Below are 21509 nucleotides of genomic sequence, written 5' to 3'. Positions count from 1 at the left end.
TGTCTGGCTTTTACATGGGTACCGGGAATCGACCTCAGGTCCTCATGCTCACGCAGTAGACACAGACTCTTTACCCACCAAGCCACCTCCCAGCCCCAAAATGAATATTTCCACCGAGCCAAAAGTCCTAAGGGAAAGACCATGTCTTTAAGGAGCAAGGAGATGGAAGGGAGTACATCCTCAGACACCCGTTTGCTCTGTGACAATGAGGACAAGGACAAGTCCATCTGGCAAGAGATTTTGAGGAGAAAGGGAGAGGGGATGGAAGTAGAGGGGAAGAAAGAAGAAAGAAGGGAGTGAAGGAAAAGCTCGAAAGGGGTGGTGAGCGTTAGAATACTGTGAATCTCAGGATGTCATCTTTAATCCTCCTCAGGAAAGGAAGCTAGTTAGAAACACACAAACAGTCCCCTCTGTAACTGGGGCACAGTTTCTCAATAGTTCAAATGTAGTTAGAATTTTCAATGATTTTTGTCTTGTCAGTTAACTACTGAATTCGAATAGAATTATTTTGCCCAAATAGGGGCAGCGATGAAGACAGAATAATGTGAGGTTGACGAGTAATCCACATATTTGCATACCCAGAAAATGTAGTCTTCTTGACTAATGCCGAGACAGGTTTTGTTTTTAGAAGACTCAGCACTGTGAAGGTGAACGCCCTTCTGTGTTAATTTTTGTAATGTACTATCAAGTCAGAATACCAGCTGGACTTTTAAAAATATTTTTTGAGATTTAATTTTTATTATTATTTATGTGGGTATAGGCAAGGTTGCAGGTCCTTACAGAGGCCAGAGGAGTGAGATCTGTGAAGCAGGGGCAGTTCTTAGCCCCCTCTGTGGGTGCTCTGGAGAACAGCAAGCGCCCTTAGCCTCCAACCATGGCTCCCAGCCCACACAGTTTCCTAAGCAACAACCACAACAAAATCTTAAGTCTTAGTCATAAGAAATGAATGTGAAAGACTAACCAAGAAACATAAAAAAGAGAAAGGGATTGTGTTCATCCCTTTTCTATTGTGATGATCAAACTCATGACTGAGGCAACTATAGAAGTAGAAGAAAGGGTTACTCTGGGCTTGTGGTCTCAGGGGCTTAAGAGTCTCCATTAGTTAGGGTTCTCTAGAGGAAAGAACTAGTGTGTATGTGTGTGTGTGTGTGTGTGTGTGTGTGTGTGTGTCTGTCTGTCTGTCTCTTTATATGTGTGTCTCTGAGTCTGTCTCTGTGTGTGTGTGTCTGAGTGTGTCTGTCTGTCTCTCTCTCTCTCTCTCTCTCTCTCTCTCTCTCTCTGTGTGTGTGTGTGTGTGTGTGTGTGTGTGTGTGTGTGTGTGTGTAAAGGAAAATTATTAGAATTACTATAGGCTGTTGGTGTGGCCTGGCTAGTCCAAAAATGGTTGTCTCTGACTGGAGACAAGCCTGGATGTCTCAGCTAGTCTTCAGTCTGTGTTGGAATCTCGAGGAAGTAGGGTTCTAATACAAGCAAAGCAATGTCTCAGCAGCAGGGTAAGTGGACTTGCCCCTGAGAGTGAGGAGGGCAAGCAGGCAAAAAGCAGCCGCTTCCTTCTTCCATGACTTTGTATGTGGGCTGCCACCAGAGGGCGTGGCCCGGATTCCAGGTGGGTCTTCCCGCCTCAAATGACCTGATCAAGGCAAGAATCCCTCACAGGTGGGCCCAGATGCTTGGCTCATAGTTGACTCCAGATGCGGTTAACAACCAGTATTAGCCATCACAGAGCGACTCACCTCACCCCTACAGTGTTGATGTTCCATGGAGGAGCCCAGGCCCTTTTCAGTATCGACACAGCTGATGGCTCTCAGACTCCCAAAATTCTGTGTCTTCCTCAGACAGGGCCTATGAGGCAGCAGGGGTGCTGGCCCTACCACACTCCACTGACTGAAGGTGCCATCAATCTCCGTTTTCTTCAGTGTGGTCCATCACACCCATCGCCCTGTCCTGCAAATATGCCAAGCATATTCTCACCTCTGCCTGGATCCATGTGATCCAAATTCCTTCATGGCTTACCTTATATGATTAGGTCTTTGCTCAAAGCTCACCATATCAGAATCTGGCTTCTCTTTCCTTTCCTCAGCCATTTTTCTTGTGCCTCTTAGATCCTTGATGTATAAGTCAGTGACTGTGTAAATGGCTGGGTAATTCTAAGTTAGTGACTGTGTAAATGGCTGGGTAATTCTGGTTGCTTTCTGCTCTGTGGCACTAGCTAGGGTCTCTCCTCTCCTCCTTGGCTCAGTGCCTTAGTCCATTTCATGTTACTATAACAAAATATCCAGAGCCAAACAGAAACAATAGACATTTGTTGTCTGTGGCTGTGTGTGCTGGGAAGTCCAAGTTCAAGGGTATCTGGTGAGATCTTCACATGGCACAAGGTGGAAGAGGAAACGGGGACCAGACTCCCTCCATCAGGCTGTGATTAGAGCTCTGGCTCCCATTCTGGAGGGAAGACACCCTCTTGAGCTCTTAAAGACCTTATCTTTTAATGACACTATGTTCTGACACCTGAACTTTGGAGAGTCCTCGTCCAAGCTATAGCTTAATCATAGAGGAACAGTGTCCCCAGTCCACAAAGCCTGCATGCACATACCAACAGCTGCATGCGGCTGTGAGCACTGCAGCAATCACTGCTGCATTGTGAATGCCCTGTAGCTCCCTTTTTACCAACAGTTGCTGCTGTGAGTTTCATAATAGCTTTCATTTGTATTGAAACTTCTCTTGCTGGTGTCTTGAATTTTGGCATGGTTTGTACAAACAACTTTTCTCCTATATTTGATATCTGCTTCGTCTTGAGAGCACCTTTATCAGTCTTGCTAGTGGTCGGTCTTTCCCTGGCACAGGTACTCCTTTCTCTGTTCTCATCTCGCTGTAGGCCTTCTAGTTGTAATCAGGGAACAAAGGAATGTAAACATAGGATTCAAATCGCTGCTTTGCTAAAATCTTAATTTGTGTAAGTTCCTGGACATGGATATAAACATGATTGAATGAGGGGTCTTATTAAAATGTAAGTATAACTTTATTCAAGTAAACATATGTTCAGTTATCACACAAATTCTTCTCCAATACCTTTATCCGTGTCCCCAAAGCTCCCCTTTTGCTTCCTGCTGCCTACTCACCTGTGACTGAACCATTGTTATTCTGGTTTCTGGCACTAGAGTTTCCAATTTGCGCATGAACTGATATAGAAACATATGATCATCATATGTGTACTTTTTTTTGCTTCGTATTGTGCCTACGAAAGCCATTAACACTGCATATAAAAACAGCTGTCTGTCATTTTACCCGTGGGTAAACCCAACATAAATGTTGAACTTTGTCCCACATGATAAACACTCAGAGAAGCATTTATATTGGACCTCAATGAGAAACAGTCCAGATATGCATCAACAGCACAATAAGTTAAAATACAATTAGACACTCAAACTCTACAATAGTAAATATTTTTTTAAAAAAGACACCATTTTCTTTCTTTTTCCCTCTTTCCTCTATCTTCATCTTACCTTCTATTCTTAATCTATTCCCATCAGCATTCATTGACACTCATGCTGATGACTTAAAATGTTTATTTCCACATTTTTCTCTTTACACAAGTGTAAGGCCCCTTGAGCCACGCTAGTGGCCAGGACCCTCCCCCTGAAGACCTCTAACTGCCAGGTTCCACCCACAGAACACTCTAACTGCCCTAACTGCTGGATCCTGCCCCCACCCTACAGAGTAAAACTGTCCAATCTCTGAACACAAAATCTCACCAATCTCCATCCTGGAAAGTTCCACCCTAAAAAGTTCCACCCCCTTCCTCTATATAAGCCCTGTAACCTGTTCAGTTTGATGCTGTTTCTTACCCGAGTAGAGACAGCCACCCTGCTGGATTTTTTCCCTCCCAATAAATCTCTTGTGTGAGGTTTATTGTGTGGTGTGACGTTGTGATATTCCTTGGCTCCCGGCTGCCGGAATGCCTTTCCATCAGAGCTGTATATGCACACATTTATGTACAGATGGACACTTCCGGGAGGGAGTTAGGGTGAATGAAATTATACAATGTTTCCCACATTGTATCATATCATTGTATTAAAAACAAGATTCCTCCACTTTTTAGTATATGCATTACATAATGAAAATATTTAAAATTATGAAGATTTAATTAAGTTGGTATTAAAACCATTTAGATATTAATTGGTTCATATCAACTGTGACAAAAGAGAAATCAGTGGACTCGTTTTAATGAGTATTTATTACCATGCCATATAAGCCTTAGTAGTTCTTTTTAATATCTATTCTTGTTTGTTTGTTTTTGAGACAGGGTTTCTCTGTGTAACAGTTCTGGCTCTTCTGGAACTCACTTTGTAGACCAGGATGGCCTTGAACTCACTGAGATCTGCTTACCTTTGCTTCCCAAGTGCTGGGATTAAAGGCATGTGCCACCACTTCCTGGCTATTCTTATATAGAGAAATCACCTAGATCTTAGGTATCTAATTTCATTTTCCCAGTGCAAATGAATTCTCTATCTATCTACTTTCCAGGAGTCCTTTTGTAGATTAGAGAAGTGGGTTTGGCTTGGGGAACCATAGCCTGGTAAGAAATCAAAGCTACAGTCTGTGTATGAGAAGAAAGTGGGAAGATCCAACGATGACTCAGAGTCTTGGGGAAAGGTCAAAGACGGCTTCTTCAAGTACTTTGAAGGTTTATTGTTTAGAAGGAAGACTATATTTGGACAAAATAAAATAGAAGTGTGGAGAGGCAAAATTAAGTTCAGAATGCTAAAAATGTGTGTAAATGGATACTTTAGAGATGGAAGGAGGTCTCCATGGACACCAGGAAATGCGTTAAGGCGATACTCCACTGTATCACCATGACGCTAGGGCTAATCTCAATCTCCCATTTGTTTACTAGATATATGACTATGACCATTGTTTCTTAATGGAAGATGATTGAAAGTGGGAACTTAAATCGAAGTGAAATTGTTAAAGAACTGGTAAGTCCAGCTCCGGTTTCTTTTCAACAATATTTGCAAGAATGTTAAGTAGAACATTTGACACTCCTTCATGGGGCCCTGAGGACTGACAGGGAGGATACTCCTCCTCTCCTATGACTTTTGGAAGCACAGAAATTATGGATGTGATCCAGCTTCTCTTTTGTGGGGGTACAAGAATGGTGTCAGTTTAATGGGCAGTTTATAGTTTCTGATGTCAAAAGATAATGTCTTAACTATTTAGAACAGATAATAAGTGAAATTCTTTCTTTGAAAACAGTGTTTGTGCAATGGTTTATCTTACGAGATGATTGGACAAGAAGGATCGGATACTTCCAAACTGGAGATGTTTTTCTCAGGGTATCCCCAAATCGTTGGATTATCCTTGTTTCCTAACTTATCGAGTCTCACAATTGTTGCTCAGGATATAAGGGAGATTTCAGGATTGGAGACTTGCTTACAACTTAAAGAACTTTGGATTGCTGAGTGCTACATAGAGGTAAGTTTAAACAGACAAATGCGACGTGCGTCTTGGGCTTTGGAAAAATAGTTCATTAAAATATGTGCAACATGTATGGATCAAAACTGATAGATGGGCCGAGATGAAAATGTGTACACCGTGAAAGCAGGAATAAGGATTCAAAATATAAATACACTATTCTTTGTTGCACATATCAAATCAAATCATTGCCAGAAATTGTTTCAATTAGGCACTAAATTGGTTAGACATGTATTTTAGAAAGCAACAATACAAGATGCAACATGAGCAATAGAAAAATACACACCTTTTAACTCAGAAATCCCTCGCCTAGGAATTGTATCCTAGAGGAGCAATTCAGCAGCAGAGAATAGTTACGTGTGTGAAAGAGTTTGCTTCAGCATTTTCACAACAGGTGAAATTTTCAATGTGAGCATTCTGCACATAGAGTGATTTTAAAGAAAACTATTATGAATTTCATAAAATATTTTGTAATTGTTAAACATACTTTGAAAAATTATGAAAATGCATTAAGATGCTCTTGAGCAAGAAGAAAACGGCCCATAAAATCAGATATCTCTGATTTTATTTATATAAAGTTGATGTCATTGACTAAAACTTAAAGTATAGAAAATTAAATATTTTGTATTTAGGCAGAGAAATTATATGTTTACTTCAAATTTTTAGTTAATTTTGGGGGTATTGATATTGCAATAAAATTGTAATTAAAAGAAAAAAGACTTAGAAACCTACTTTATTTGATGAGTTAATGACAAAATAAATAACACTCTTCAATCTCCTTTTCAACAGAAAATTGAAGGCCTTCAAGAATGTAAAAATTTGGAAAAATTATATTTATATTACAATAAAATTTCCAAAATACAAAATTTAGAGAAATTAATAAGATTGGAAGTTCTTTGGCTGAACCACAATATGATAAGAACTATTGAGGTGAGGTCATTTCGATACTTCGCATGTCAGGCCAGTTTACTGGCATTTAAACCACTGTGTCCTAGATAATTTAGTGTTAAGGGTCAAAATATGTATAAATAGCACCGTTACTGTTGTCAAAAAGAACTGGGGGTGACTGGAGAGAGATGGCTCAGTGGTTAAGAGCACCGGCTGTTCTTCCAGAGGACCTGGGTTCCGTTCCCAACACCCACATGGCCACCCATAGGTGTCTGTAACTCCAGTTCCACGGCACCTAACACCCTCTACTGCTCTCTGTGGACACCAGGCACACACAGTAGACAAACATGCAGGCAAAACTCTCATGCACGATTTCTTTTCATGAGGTAAAAAAGAAGAACTAGTGTGTAGGTTGCATTTTTATAAGGAGTGTCATTGTCTCTATTGTCCACAACTGGCCTGGGAAGTAAGGTGACATTTGGAGTTGGAAGGTTCTCAGACAGGAGCCTTAGAGAGGCGGTGTGACTTGCCTGCAATCATAAAGAAGCTCTGGGATACGGTGGTTCTCCACTCACTCTGCTTTTCTTACCCTCCCCTCCTTTCTGTTCCTTCTTAAAATTCTCTCCAGGTTCCATTAAAGTGAGACAGGGGTGACTTAATTGTACCCATTTTCCTCTGGGCCTGCGAAGCACACATTATCTACTGTTAGAACACCCAAGGAAATAACCAGGGTGGTCAGAATTAGTAATTTTTAAAATTGCATGTTGTCTACACTTGCAGGGCTTAGAGACTCTGAAGAATTTAAATGACCTCAACCTTGCAGGAAACCTGATAAGCAGCATTGGTATGTACTGTTTCCTCTGGAATCCGAACGAGAGCGTTTTAAAAGTGTGTGCTTAGAGATGTTCCTTTTAGGCTTTATGTCGTTGAAAAGCGTTTTCGCTTCTGCATCTTAGGTGGGGCTCTTTCCATTGAGCTGTGAAGATCTTTAAAACAGCGAGTGCTCCTTTGCGAGTCTCTCCTGAAGTGTTTTGATCAGACTTACACGCACCCAACTCTTCCCCGATCCGCCCCCACTTCCCTACCTATTTTGAAAACTATGGCTCAAATGCATAACTACCAGTCACTAATAACTATCGCTGATTATACAGTGGTGTCATGAATCCTATTGATATGCGGGAAATAATGGTCATCCATAACCCACAAGTATGCCAGGATATATAATAAAGGTAGAACGAGAAGCTTGTTTTTGTGATATTGAGGATTGAACTCAGGGCCTTGGGCATATCGGGCAGACACTCTGCCACTGAACTATATCTTCATCCCTAATGGTTTTTTAATCTTGTTTTTATATTATAGGTCGATGTCTTGATCCCAATGACCAACTGGAAAAACTAAACCTTTCTGGAAACCAAATTACTTCTTTCAAGGTGTGTTCAACTAAATGACTGGTTTCTGGTTTCAACCTGAGTTACAAACTGTATAGACCAGAAAATACACCAAACAATTCTCCTTCAAGAGTAATTTCACTGATGCTCTAAGGCTTTGGGGTCTCATATCAGATATCCTGCACATCAGATGTTTACATTGCGATTTATAACAGTAGCAAAATTATAGTTATGAAGTAGCATTGAAATAATTTTATGGTTGGGGGTCACCACAACATGAGGAGCTGTATTAAAGGGTCTCAGCATTAGGAAGGTTGAGAACCGCTGCTCTAGGGAGTTTGAGAAGCCTCTGTCCACTTACTCATAATGACTGGATTCTTGTAGAACCAAAAGACAGCTGCTTAGCCAGATGGTAGGATGCAACTTTCTCTTGAGTTTCTCCTAGGCGTTCTCCATCCATTTCGTTTGGGGTTCATCCTCTAAGAACATCTGAAAAAGTGGACTGCCCCTTCTTAGCCCTGGGGTCTCTTTCCCGTTTATGTCTACGTTCATTCTTTAAATAATCCCATTGTGCCTTATGACTGTAAATACAGCTAAGCTAATTACTGCTAAATTGATCCCTCTGCTTACTCTGACCACTTCTCTGAACTGCAGACCTCACTTGACCAACTTCAAATTCATGTCTTCTCCCCAAACCTTCTTTCCCTGTAGACATCTCTGATTCTCTAAATGGTATTTCCACTCTTCCAGTTAATTAAGCAAAAATCTTTAAAACCCTGTTTTACTCCTATTATTTTTTCATACCCTACCCTCAATCCATGAGCAAATCCTGTTAGTGACCATTTGGACTATGACCAGAGTCTTACTGCCTGGATCACTGTCAACTGTGGTCGTCAGTCTGCAATACTGAGAGGAGACCTTAAAGTGCAAATTCTTACAGTTCTCCATATTTTTATTTATTTTTGTGTGTCCATGTGTGCGTGCCATGACACATGCGTGGAGATAGAGGACAACTTTCAGGAGGATTCAGTTTCCTCATTCGACCCTGTGGGTCCTGGGGGTTAGACTCGGCAGTAAGTGCCCTCACCTGCTGCACTACCTTGTCAACCCTTTTTCTATTCTATAGTCTCAGTCTGTTTTCTGGACAGCAAAGCTTGCGTGAGTCCTTTGAAATACGGTTTGCTAAATCTCTCTTGTCAAACCTTTCCCTTGCTTTCTCGTCTTGTTCACAACACGGTTCTGACAAGGTGAGATTGAAGGCACATATTCAAGCCCACCTGATGAAAATATCAGAGAAAGGGGAGTAAGGAATCATTTTGAATCCCCCAATGTAAATAGATACTCTTTAACTCAGAGAAAAACAAAAGGGTATTGCAAAGCAGCAGAATGAGTAAATTAAAAAGAAATTTGAGTAAAATTTTGCCTGATTAGTCAAAGTCAAAGGCATTAATCAATAGGAAAGGGTAGCAACATTTTAACCGGCATTGCAGGAGGTTCTTCTGGGCCAAGGCAATGGACATTCTAAGAGGGGGAGATGAATATTCATAAGGCCGTGGAAATAAGAAATCATGGATCTATTTCAGTAATGCCAGCATTGGCATTTGCCTCAAATGGGCGCACATGAGAGCACCAAGAGCCGAGATTAAAGGGCTAGTTAGATCTCCAGTGGGGACTGTGTTTGACAGACAACACACAGCTGCTACTGCCTCCCAGCAAGGCACTATTATCATATGATCACAGATCTCCCTAGGGAATCACAGAGTTAGTGGTTATTGGCTTGGAGCAGCAGCTGGTACACAGAAACTGCGTAGCTGTGTAGCCCGTCATCTACCGCAAACGCTGATCTTTTCTTCTGGAGTTTAGCTTCTTTTTTCACTAGTGAGAAACAGCCATCTAAGTCACTTAACAGGCGTACGTAGGTGTTCAATTAGAATGCGTTGCGTGAGATTGTGGCTGATCTTGTGTGCTAAAACACCTCCTTCCAGTGTGAGTATTCATAACTGATTGAACATTTTCGCTGCTGTTTTAGGACCTTACTAACTTGACCAGGCTGCCTCTCTTAAAGGACTTATCTCTGAATGATCCTCAGTATAAAACTAATCCAGTGTGTCAGCTGTGCAATTACTCCACCCACGTGTTGTATCACTTGCCTTCTCTTCAACGACTCGACACCTTCGATGTATCTGCAAAGCAAATCAAGGAACTAGCCGATGTAAGTGTGTTCACAGTCAGGTATCTGGGACGCAAGGACACCTGGCTAATGGCTTTTCTCTGCCTGGGTCCTCATACACGGTTGGTCGGACTGTGCAGTCAGTTCTGACGTCCTGTCTGCTCTTGCCCCAAGAGCAGGATTTTCTCCTGGAAGTACACAGATGACAACATTAATGCTGGAATTCAGCGGTCATACTAAAAATGGAAAACACGTGTCTGTTGGAAATAGAATTTTTGATACATGATTATTAAAATTATTTTAGAACAAATTAAATATAGTATTTTTAACTTTTTCCCCGCATGGAAGAAATCTAAGTAAGTTAAATTTGAATTTCATACAAATAGTAAAAAAATGTCTTGGTGTAACTCAATAAATACAATACCTTGTTGCTGATTTGAAATTTAACTTAGCATCCGCTATTTTATCTGGCAAAATAAACTACTTACTCCTCAACACATGATGCTATTTTAAACTTAAAAATTTATTTGAAATCCTTGATGACTCAAGTATATTTGTTTTGGCTTTTCCACTTACCCCAAATGATCAAAATAGCAAGAAACATCATTTCCCAATTGTCTTTTCTTTCCTTCCTTCCTTCCTTCTTTCTTTCTTTCCTTCCTCCCTCCCTCTCTCCCTCCCTCCTTCCCTCCCTTCCTCCCTCCCTCCCTCCCTTCTTCCCTTCCTTCCTTCCTTAAGATGTGTGTGTGTGAGAGAGAGAGAGAGTAGTGAGGTGTAAGCTTGTGTGTACACATGTATGTGTGTGTGTACTCACCTGTGTGTGCTCATATGGAGGCGAAAGGTGGATGTCAAGTATTTTGCTATATGGCTCTCCACTTTATTTTTCAAGAGGGAAGCTCTCACTGAACTGATCCCCTTAGGTAGATTGTCTGGTCAGTTCTTTTTGACTAATCTAATTCTCAGGCATCATTTAGCTTGTATAGTCCATAATGGGCTATTTAATCAATTTGTTATTGTTAACTGATTAGTAACTGAATGGTATACTGGCATGAAATTTAAAGTTTGAGATAATTGCATTAAAGTGATAATTTAATAATCTACTCAGTACGAAAATAGTTCAGCTAGAGCATCGTTTTTGCAGACTGTGGGGTGGGGGGGGATACAGTAAATCTTTTTTTGTCAGGGTTTTTAAAAAGTGAATTTTACTCAAGTTTGCATTTGCTTTTAACCCCTTTTAATTTGCTTGCTTTCCCTGAATTAATAAACTAGGAATATTGGTTTAATATTTGCTCCAGTCCCATGTCCTATTAGCTAAATACACTGTTTTATAAATTAAATGATGTCTGCAATTTCTTTCTTGGAAATTCTGGAAATAGATGTGAATATTCCACATATTCACATATTAAACACCAAGATGCTCGTTGAGATTTTATGTCTATGTATTAAATTAAATCCTGTGAGCATCATCGCATCTGCTGTCGTCGTCAGCATTTCTAATGGAGCAAGCCAGCTTCCGAATTTATCAAGAGCCTGTTATGCTTATATAGCACCACTGATGACGATGCTATGGCGATACTGATGGGTTGCTATTGCTGTGGCCCAAAGCTCCCGAGGAGGAGTTTATTTCAGCCTACTTATCCATCATCCAGAGAAGTCAGGGCTGGAACTCAAGGCAGGAGTCTGGAGGCTGGAGTTGATAGAAGAGCACTGCTTACTGGCTTGCTCCTCATGGCTTGCTCTGCCCACTTCCTTATGGACCCGGGACCACTGCACACAGTGAGCTGGGCCCTCCCATGTCAATCATCAATCAAGAAGACTTGTCACGGGTTAATCTCGCCGGGCATTTTCTCTGTTGAAGTTCCCTCTTCCAAAATGACTCTAGCTTATGCCAAGTTGACATAAACCTAGCCAGCACAGCTACCTGTAATTTGTTTTATCTTAGCCTACGCTATTTACTCTCTTGCCTTCAGACCACAGCAATGAAGAAAATAATGTATTATAACATGCGAATAAAAACTGTTCAGAGACATCTGAATGAAGAGCTTGAGAAACTGAATGACAAAAAGTGCAAGTTGCAGAAGCTACCAGAAGAACGGATAAAATTATTCAACTTTGCAAAAAAAAATGTAAGATTTAATCATGTAAAATTCTAGTGGCTACAATGTAGGAAAATTATCAGACAAAATAGTTACTTCTTAACCCTCCCATCTGCCACCCTCTGTGTGTGTGTGTGTGTGTGTGTGTGTGTGTGTGTGTGTGTGTGTGTGAGAGAGAGAGAGAGAGAGAGAGAGAGAGAGAGAGAGAGAGAGAGACTGAAAATCAAGTTTGCATTTTTCACAGTTTGGAATATTTACATGAACTCTACCAGCTGAGCATCCCTTATCAAAATATCTAAAATATGTCCAAAGTTGAGTGCACTTCAAATTTCAGTTCAGGGGTATTCAGCTATATTAATTAAAATCCACAAGCAAGAAAATGAACGTACTTTATATAAACTGCACACAATTTTAAATATGTAACTTTATTTTAGCAGCCCGTTATAGCTATTTAAGCGAAGATAGAGCCAACTGGTAGATTTCTTGTTATAAACTTTGTGTATTATAGTTTATCTTTAAATCCTACAAGAGTTTTATTTGTCTTTGACCGAAACTTTTCAGGGGTGATCCAAAGGCTAAGTAATCTAGATAATTAATATTCAAAGCAATATTTTAAATATCTCAATTAATACCAAAAAGTCTACTATCGATGACAAACTCCAAAATATTAAAATCTGATACAAAGTGTGGTTTTTTTTGCTAGTCGGATACTGACACAAAAGGCAAGCTTTATCTCCCCTTTGTGTGTGTTCTCTATAGTTTATATCTCTCCACACATAGTTGAAAAAACATTGAAAAGTAAACAGGTTTTTAAAATTACATTATTTGATGTTTAAGGTTGTATTCACACCCAATCCATCACGGGCTCTAACTTCCCTTTGGCTTTAACGTGCTTGCTGTCAGTTAAGAGACTCCCAAGCCTCCTCTTTCAAACCATCGCTTGTTCCGTAGATGAACTTGCCCCAAGGTTGAAGTCACCCTTTGACTTTTATAAAGCCTCAGCCACCCATTACCCACATTTCCACTTTGGCCATCTACGCTGACTAATACATCTAACCACAAAAAAAGTCTATCTGAATGGAGGCTTTGCCTCAGTAATGTTTTAGTTTTAACTTGCTCTCTGGTGTGCTGTTCTCAACAGTTAGAACGGGAATTAGATGAACTCAAGGGGCCTGCTAAAGGACCAAATGATGCTGCACCAGAGGCTGAGACACCCAAGACCAGTGAGAATGTGGCACAAGATTTGGGTCGGCAGCAGAAGATTCTCACCAAACTGAGCGCCCTGGATGAAAGGGTCGCATTCTGGAAGAAGAAACTAAATGAGTACGTTTAGTGAACTGTCTGCTCCTTCAGAGTGAAACATGAAGGAATAACTAGCTGGGGGCCTCGAGAAAGGGGAGACAACAAAACATGAGCTGTGTCGGCACTTCGGTGCTAGGGTACCCACCCATTCAACACTGGGCTCTGGCTGAGGCCATTTTCAGTTCAGCACATTGAGCATCCTCCTCCCAGGTTGGTGTCTGCTTCTGTCTGCAAACTGAAAGACAGCTCTGCTTAGTTCAGAAACTCAGCAAGCAGACCAGATCCAGCAAGGCACACCCACAGCCCTTGCTTGATTCAACTGCTGTCTCGTTCCCTGGGACACTGAGTAAATAAGTTGATTGGGTCCTGTAATGATATTAACAACAGGATTGTGACATTTGGAGGTAGGGGGCTTCTCCATGCCAAGTGACCCTCAGACTAGACATTTAGATATAAGGGCTGTTAGTAACGACATGACTGAGGTTATTGTGGTATTAGGGCACAAAATGGCTTGCCTAGGATTTGCCAGTCCTGTTCTTAGTTCCAGGGAGTCTTCTTAACTTTTCCTACTCTGAGTGAGAGTAACAAAATCTGCGGTGATGTTCACTGCCAGAAACAGAATATCTTGTTCCTTGTTTAACTGCTGACATTAACCTTACTCATTCATGAAAATAAAAAGTAACTGATATTAAAATACATGTTGCATTACATAAATGAACTGAATACATGTTGCGGCCCATGAACAAAGTGAATACATGTTACAATCCATGAACAAAGTGAATACATGTTACAATCCATGAACAAAGTGAATACATGTTACTGCCCATGAACAAAGTGAATACATGTTACAATCCATGAACAAAGTGAATACATGTTACTGCCCATGAACAAAGTGAATACATGTTGCTGCCCATGAACAAAGTGAATACATGTTACAATCCATGAACAAAGTGAATACATGTTACAACCCACGAACAAAGTGAATACATGTTACTGCCCACAAACAAAGTGAATACATGTTGCTGCCCATGAACAAAGTGAATACATGTTACTGCCCATGAACAAAGTGAATACATGTTACAATCCATGAACAAAGTGAATACATGTTACAACCCACGAACAAAGTGAATACATGTTACTGCCCACAAACAAAGTGAATACATGTTGCTGCCCATGAACAAAGTGAATACATGTTACTGCCCATGAACAAAGTGAATACATGTTACAATCCATGAACAAAGTGAATACATGTTACTGCCCATGAACAAAGTGAATACATGTTGCTGCCCATGAACAAAGTGAATACATGTTGCTGCCCATGAACAAAGTGAATACATGTTACTGCCCATGAACAAAGTGAATACATGTTACTGCCCATGAACAAAGTGAATACATGTTACTGCCCATGAACAAAGTGAATACATGTTGCTGCCCATGAACAAAGTGAATACATGTTACAATCCATGAACAAAGTGAATACATGTTACTGCCCATGAACAAAGTGAATACATGTTACTGCCCACGAACAAAGTGAATACATGTTACAATCCATGAACAAAGTGAATACATGTGGCACTACATGAAGAACTGAGAACTGAATACATGTTATGGCACAGGAACAAACTGTTATGCATTAATGCTGTGAGTTTTCATATCATATGGATATCTGCACTGCATTTTGTCTCTGGCAGAATTGAAGCAGTTTACCATATCGAAGTAAGACAAACGAAGAAGAGCCATGGCTTATTGACCCCGTTTTTGCTAACCGAATTGGAGACTGTGGGGAATATCCACTTTGAAGAAGGCACCCAAGCTGATGACTGGTAAATCTGAACTTTAAGTATAGCTTGAAAAATAATTGCACCTAGGATCCTAGCCAGATGATCAACTTAGGGAGTGTCTCATTTCAAAACAGTTTTTATCAAAATATTCGTTTGTTGAAAATTTGCTATTCCATATTTCCCATCTGTAAACTTGTTCAATTGCTGTATTGTAAATGAGCCAAACTCTGGACACCTCGACAGTGTTACTCTGTGTGCATTTTTCTTAGTAAGACAGCAGAAAACGGTTTATGGGAAGTTTACAGAAATTTTAAGAAAAACGTTATGGTCCATTGTGGAACTATATCGTCATGAATTTATAGAATTTCTGGGTGGATATAACTCTGGGTTCTGACTAGTGGCTGAAAACAACAAAAAGCTGCAGCAGAATTGGCAACAGCAAGTTGCCACCATGGGAGGCCGTCTCATGGCTGTCCTGCAGGCCTGTAGTCAAAGTGGAAGCCATCGCTGGGAGCTAAGTGGTCAGTGAGCACATGGTCACTGTGTGTCGGGAGAAGGCAGACAAAGCCAGACCTCAGGTTGTGGGGTTCCCTGCAGGTATCACAGCCAGCAGGGAAACAATCCAGGTGAGGTAGGAATGACTCAGTCAGCCAGGCTAGAGTCTGATTTATTGTGACATATTTAAACACAGTACAGTTTGGAAAGAAAAAGAAAAAGCTTCCTGATGTAATACAACCTCTGATGCACAAGGAGACATAATTCCATCAAAACCTAATTAAAAGTACATGTCATTTCTTCCAAGAAGAAGAGTTCTGGGAATAGAAAAGGGTCTCCATGATCTTGGTCATACGAATAGCACCGAGGCCATTTTGGCTATCAGTCATCTTCAGTCTTGGTTGTGGGAGCTTGGGGGAGGCCCTGCTATATAGATAGTGTAAGGATCATCTAGCCTGTCCTGGCCCTTCAGATAACACAGATCTGTAGTAATAAGGGGCGGCGGGGCTGCGTCCCCAGCACCCCGGCTGCCTGCTCGGCTAGCTTATGCCCCGAAATAACAACACACAAACTGTATTCATTTAAACACTGCTTGGCCCATTCTCTTCTAGGCTAATTCTCACATATTAATTTAGCCCATTTTTAATCATCTGTGTGTAGCACCCCAAGGTGCGCTTACCGGGGAGATTCTAGCCTAGTCCATCCTGGGTCGGAGCTTCATCCCGGGAGCGGGGCATGGCGTCTCTCTCTGAGGCGTCTGCTCCCGAGAGGAAAGCAGTCGAGTCTCTGAGCTCACTTCCTCTTCCTCCCAGCATTTTGTTCTGTTTACTCCTCCCACCTATCCTCTAACCAATAAAATGGGCCAGGGCAGTGCCTTTATTAGCCAATGACCTTCCTCCATCACAGATCACCTAGACTGTTAATCACCTTCAATTCCCAGCCTTCTGGGTGGAAGAACAGGTTAAACACCTTCTCTTTGAATAGAGACTCCTGTGTGCTTAACATTCCTGGTTTCCCAATGATCTGTGGGTGCAAGGACATTTGTGCTCCCAACACCAAATGAAAATCCCACATAAAGTTGAGGAGGATCACCCAAGACAGAAGCAGAGCCCAGGCATACATCCCTCAGAACTGTGGCCTTCCTGCCCCCGAGCAAAGCAAGTGGATATGTTGCTAGAGGATAGATTAGAAATAACCCTTAAAGACAAAGCCTTAAAGAAGAATATTATTAGTTAGGAGTTTCACCTTTCTGAAGTCACTTTCTCAAACCTAGAAGTCTTTGACACAACCAAAGGTTGCCCTAGAATATTGGAGACCTGGGTATTGGAGAACCAGCTGTCGTGTGGAACTACAGGATGGGCGTATGCACATCTCCCTAGAGTGCAGTGTTGTTCGACAGCAGCAGCAAGGCAGAGTCTTATTTTGGACCACAATGCCACGTTCTTGTTAACTTCTATAAACACGTGTGATTGCTGGTGTGATTGTAACATGTGGCTGCCTGGAGATCAGGGGCTGCTTTCAGGAGAGGTCCTTACCCTTGAGAGTGGAAGTCTGGATCCTGGGGTGGAGAAGTGTAAAGAGCTCTCCCCAGGGAGAAAGGGGCCTTTTAAAGCACATTCTTCCACATCAATCAATCTTTTATATCAGTGAATCTGTCCTGCACTTATCTTTATTTAACCACAATACTTGCTTCTTACGTACAAGGCCATAAAAGACGTCCTGCCACTTCCCTTGTATACAAGGTCTTGGCTGTTCAGATGCACAAACTCCAGGTTCTGGAGGTTGTAAGACTGAGTCTTTCATTCATATTCATTCAGTCTACCGAAGAATGATAAACAATATAATCTTTATTAGAGATAATAATGTATCTCTGCTTCTGTTTAACCTCTTAACAAAATAGGACAGTTAGTTTAAAAAAAAAATTAAGGATAAAATCACAGCCAGGCATTGGTGGTGCACGCCTTTAATCCCAGCACTTAGAAGGCAAAGGCAGAGGGATCTCTGTGAGCTTGAGGCCAGCCTGGTCTTCAGAGTAAGCTCCAGGACAGTTAGGACTGTTACACAGAGAAGCCCTGACTCAAAAAATTAAAAAAGAAAAAAGAAAGAAAGAAAGAAAGAAAGAAAAAGAAATCACTAAAATACCATTTCTGCTACTATGTCAGCCTGATAGAAAGTTGGATAGTTTTGGTGGCTTTTAATAGGTATCTACAAAGCATTAATTTGAATTTAATAAGAATAAACTTGACCCACCTTAAGGAGGTAATCAAATGTATATTGGCAGAATTTCCAGCCGGTTGCTTGCTTTAAGCATTCCACATGCCTGGCCACTCAAGTCTGCTCTCTTACGTATGATTTTTAAAAATAAATCACAATCAAAGAGCTTTAAATAGCCAGGTGCCTCATTTCTGGTTGTTTCATTTAAACATTGACTTCTCTTTCACCAATATTTTTAAATTCAGGGATCTCTCCTTAACAGGAAGTGCCTGAGTAGTGCTAGATCTTCACGTTGCCTAGAGCTGGGCGGCAGGATTTCCATCACTGAACCGTCAGTGCTCCCATTGGATTAACTAGACTTGGCTAGCTCGGTTTTTCACTTTAGGAGAAGAGTGACCGGTGGCCCTTGCCTGCGCTGATTAAGGTTCTAGTGGTGAGAAAGTCGGGTTCTCTAAGCTGTGAGTTCTGATACTGGGCTCACAAACCAGCCACGAGGAAGCTCCCCTCTGCGGCCTCAGCTCTCAGGCACATTCAAACGAATATGAGGCAAACGGATCCCCTATAAAATCCCATGATTGCTGTTCTTTAATCTCACCTTAATCTTCATGCTGTACAATTTTAAGACAAAATTGTAATTCTATAAGAATGGCCAGATGAGGGCAGCAGAGAGCGGACCAGTCGCTGAGTTCCACAAAACTGCCAATCTTCCTCCTCTGGCTCTCAGGTGGCATTCCTTCCAGGAAGATCTTCCCTAAGACTTTGGGAAGGCGCTCTCTCCACTCCTCACCAAAGGCTTCTTTTTTAAGCCTTCGTGAGTTTAGAACTTATGGCTCTACGTATTTATTGTATATCCACTCTGCCTTAGAAGAGAAACCAGAGTCCTGCCTTTTTCCCGCGCGTGTCCTAACTTAATTAGGAAGTTCTTGTAATAGCCCCAGAGATTATGATGCTTTCAACGAGACCAGCACCAGTGGTGATGGTATCCAGGATGTGATTCAGCACGCATTTGAGACATGGTGGCAGGCATGCTGAAGGAGGAGATGAGAGAGAGTGAGGAGGAGAGTAAGTCATTCCTGCAGTCTTAGCGACAGGGTGGGGCCAGATGCTTACTCAATGAGTTGGCCTTGAAAGGCTTTTCACACTCAAGTGGGCATTTTAGACAACAGCTGAATATTCAAATCTGGGTATTACAGCTAAGTTTGGGTAGACATGAATATTTGCATATATCTACATACATACATACATATGTACATACACACCAGATGAAATCACCTAAAGAGAGAGGAAACAAGAGGGCCATATTCTGGTTCCTGGAGAAATACAATCTTTCCAGGTCTGATGGGGGCATGTAACTCAGTGGCAAAGGGCTTGCCTGCATGCGGAAGGCCCTAGGTTCAATCCTTGGCACCATTAAAATGTAAAATAAATGAATTATTTAAAAAAATAATCATTTCAGAGAGCCAGGAAAAAGAAATATTATGACAGCATAGCCAGTAGGAAGGTAGCCAGGAAGATGAGGTCACACTGAAGCCAACCAAACAGACTTACGAGGGAATGGGGATTCGGTCAACATAGCCTTTAAGTGGAAGAACTAGACAATAGATAATAATAATAATAAAAAAAACCAAACCTTTTACTGTGTTTCAAGCTTTAGCATCTTTTACTGGGTAACTATACCAATTGGAGCAAAATACATAGTTACTGTGAAATATCTGATGACATATGTCTTACACAACAATCACTAAATAGGAGCTGTGACTTTTTTCGCACCTGCTTTGTGTCCTTCAGCTTCTTCTGTTGTGTATGTGTGTGTGTGTGTTTTGTGTCCCCACATAGGTTTAATTCCTGCTATGAACTAATTCTCTCACGTTTCTGTACCTGGGACTTCAGAGCGTATGGCATCACAGGCGTGAAGGTCAAGCGTGTCATTAAAGTTAACAACCGTATTCTGAGACTGAAGTTCGAAGAAAAATTCCAAAGGTTTTTGGATAATGAAGATATACATGATTTGGAGTAAGAATTTATTCTGTACTGAGTGGCTGTAAAAGGCCCATCTTTGTTTTGTTTGGGGGGGGGTGGCGCGAGAGAAAATATGAATATCCTGGTTTATAAGTTAACCATATGAAAAGCCTACCCTGCTAGTAAATTTATTCTGGTCCTACGTCTCCCACGACTGAGACAATTCTGTGTTTGTCCACACTGGACCTGTTTTATGAGAGTAGAACGGGGCACTGCAAACAGGACTCTCCCACCATGGGCGTACGGTTAACTTGCTCATGGCTAAGCTTGTGTGAAATCAGCTCTCACCCTTTGTCTGTCTCCACTGTTCCTGAGGAGCTATCAGAAGATGCTGGAATGTCTCTTTTATGTCTTTGATCCCGAAGTGGCAGTGAAGAAGAAGCACCTGCTGCAAATCCTTGAAAAGGGGTTCCAGGAGAGCGAGACAAACAAGGTAATCTTGCTAGAGAGTGAGGTCTGCCACCCGAACAACATGCCTCCCCATCCCTGCATCCTATCGACAGCAGCTTCTGCTCCTGTTTGGTGGAAGCTTGGTGACATGGTAGACAGAGTCTTAAGGACAGAAAAGACAGCACAGGAAGCCCGCTGTGACTCTGTTTGCCTGACTTGATTCCGTTCTTCTTGGAGTCTTACTTTTACTGGTGACTTTGAAATCTCTTTATTTAATTAGCGCTAAAACTATTAGGAATCTCCAACACTACTGTAAACTCTACATGCTGAAAGCATTCTGTTAACTGGCTTTGGCTATGCTTTCTGTCATCTCGGTTTCTTTTTTCATTTTTCTTCCACTGTTTCTTTCCTTTTTACTTTTCTGCCCCCAACTTAACTGCTGCTATTGCTTCATCGCAGGGCTCCAGAGCTCTGCCACATCCAGCCCACTTCCCTGCACTGTCCTGAAGACTACCACAGAGCATTGCTTCCCAACCCACCTCACCCTGTGACCCTCACAAATGAGAACACTGCTGTACTGACCCCGACGTCATCCTCTCTAGATGTACCACTCTGCCTGCCTCTGCCTACCTCTTTTTCCACTATGTAGCCATGGATGACTTTGAACTCCTGATTCTTCCATCTCCACTTCCCAGGTGCTAACTGAAAGGCATGCACCTGCACACCTTGTCTGTGCAGTGTTGGGGGCCAAACTTAGGGCTCTGTGTGTGCCAGGCAGGCTCTCTGCCAACTGAGCTGCATCCCCGTTCCCTGTGCCTATCTCTATCCTGTAAATGAAAGTGATAGTGGTATGTATTTTTGTAAAGTTGTTAATGGGACTTATACACTACGCAAAGCCTGAGATAAAATAAAGAACGGATATCACAAGCCCGGGGGGAGGTGAGGGTCAAAGACTGACTGTTTATTATGTAAGAGTTTCAGGTCAAGTTAATGAAAGAGTTTCGGCCATGATGTGGATGATGGTGTCACAGTATGTAAATACCCAATGTCACTGAATTCTGTGCTTAAGAAACAATTAAAATGCGTTTAAACTCACCAATCAGCCTCCAGACTAACCTCACCTTCCTGGGATTCCCCTAGTTTTGCTTAAAAGGAGCCTGTGAGCTTCTCTTGGCGTCACCATTTGCCCATTTTCTGAATGGTTGACCCCTTGCGTGTATGGAAAATAAACAAATGCTCTTGGTGATTACAAAAGGAAATAAACAGTTAAAAGTAGTCAGTTTTATCTTGTATGTAT

General features: G+C 41.5%; 1 protein-coding gene across 2 annotated transcripts in view; it reads left to right on the top strand.

The window, feature by feature from the left end:
* Lrrc9 (leucine rich repeat containing 9) overlaps positions 1–21509 on the top strand; it is a 67227-nt gene that overhangs the window by 2576 nt on the left and 43142 nt on the right. For both annotated transcript variants that reach the window (XM_041658442.1, XM_041658443.1), the window contains exons 2-12: positions 4892–4973; positions 5251–5469; positions 6259–6399; positions 7138–7201; positions 7717–7787; positions 9775–9957; positions 11886–12041; positions 13153–13334; positions 15005–15136; positions 19640–19816; positions 20138–20255. In XM_041658442.1, the coding sequence (XP_041514376.1) occupies positions 4926–4973; positions 5251–5469; positions 6259–6399; positions 7138–7201; positions 7717–7787; positions 9775–9957; positions 11886–12041; positions 13153–13334; positions 15005–15136; positions 19640–19816; positions 20138–20255 (1491 nt within the window). In that variant the 5' untranslated portion in view covers positions 4892–4925. The remainder of the gene's footprint in view (positions 1–4891; positions 4974–5250; positions 5470–6258; positions 6400–7137; positions 7202–7716; positions 7788–9774; positions 9958–11885; positions 12042–13152; positions 13335–15004; positions 15137–19639; positions 19817–20137; positions 20256–21509) is intronic.

This window comes from Microtus oregoni, unplaced genomic scaffold (assembly GCF_018167655.1).
Source record: "Microtus oregoni isolate MIOR12 unplaced genomic scaffold, Mior012 000009F_ref0000495, whole genome shotgun sequence".
Taxonomy (NCBI): domain Eukaryota; kingdom Metazoa; phylum Chordata; class Mammalia; order Rodentia; family Cricetidae; genus Microtus; species Microtus oregoni.
The sequence above is the reverse complement of the archived record's forward strand: the minus strand, read 5'-3'. Positions and strand labels throughout refer to the sequence as shown.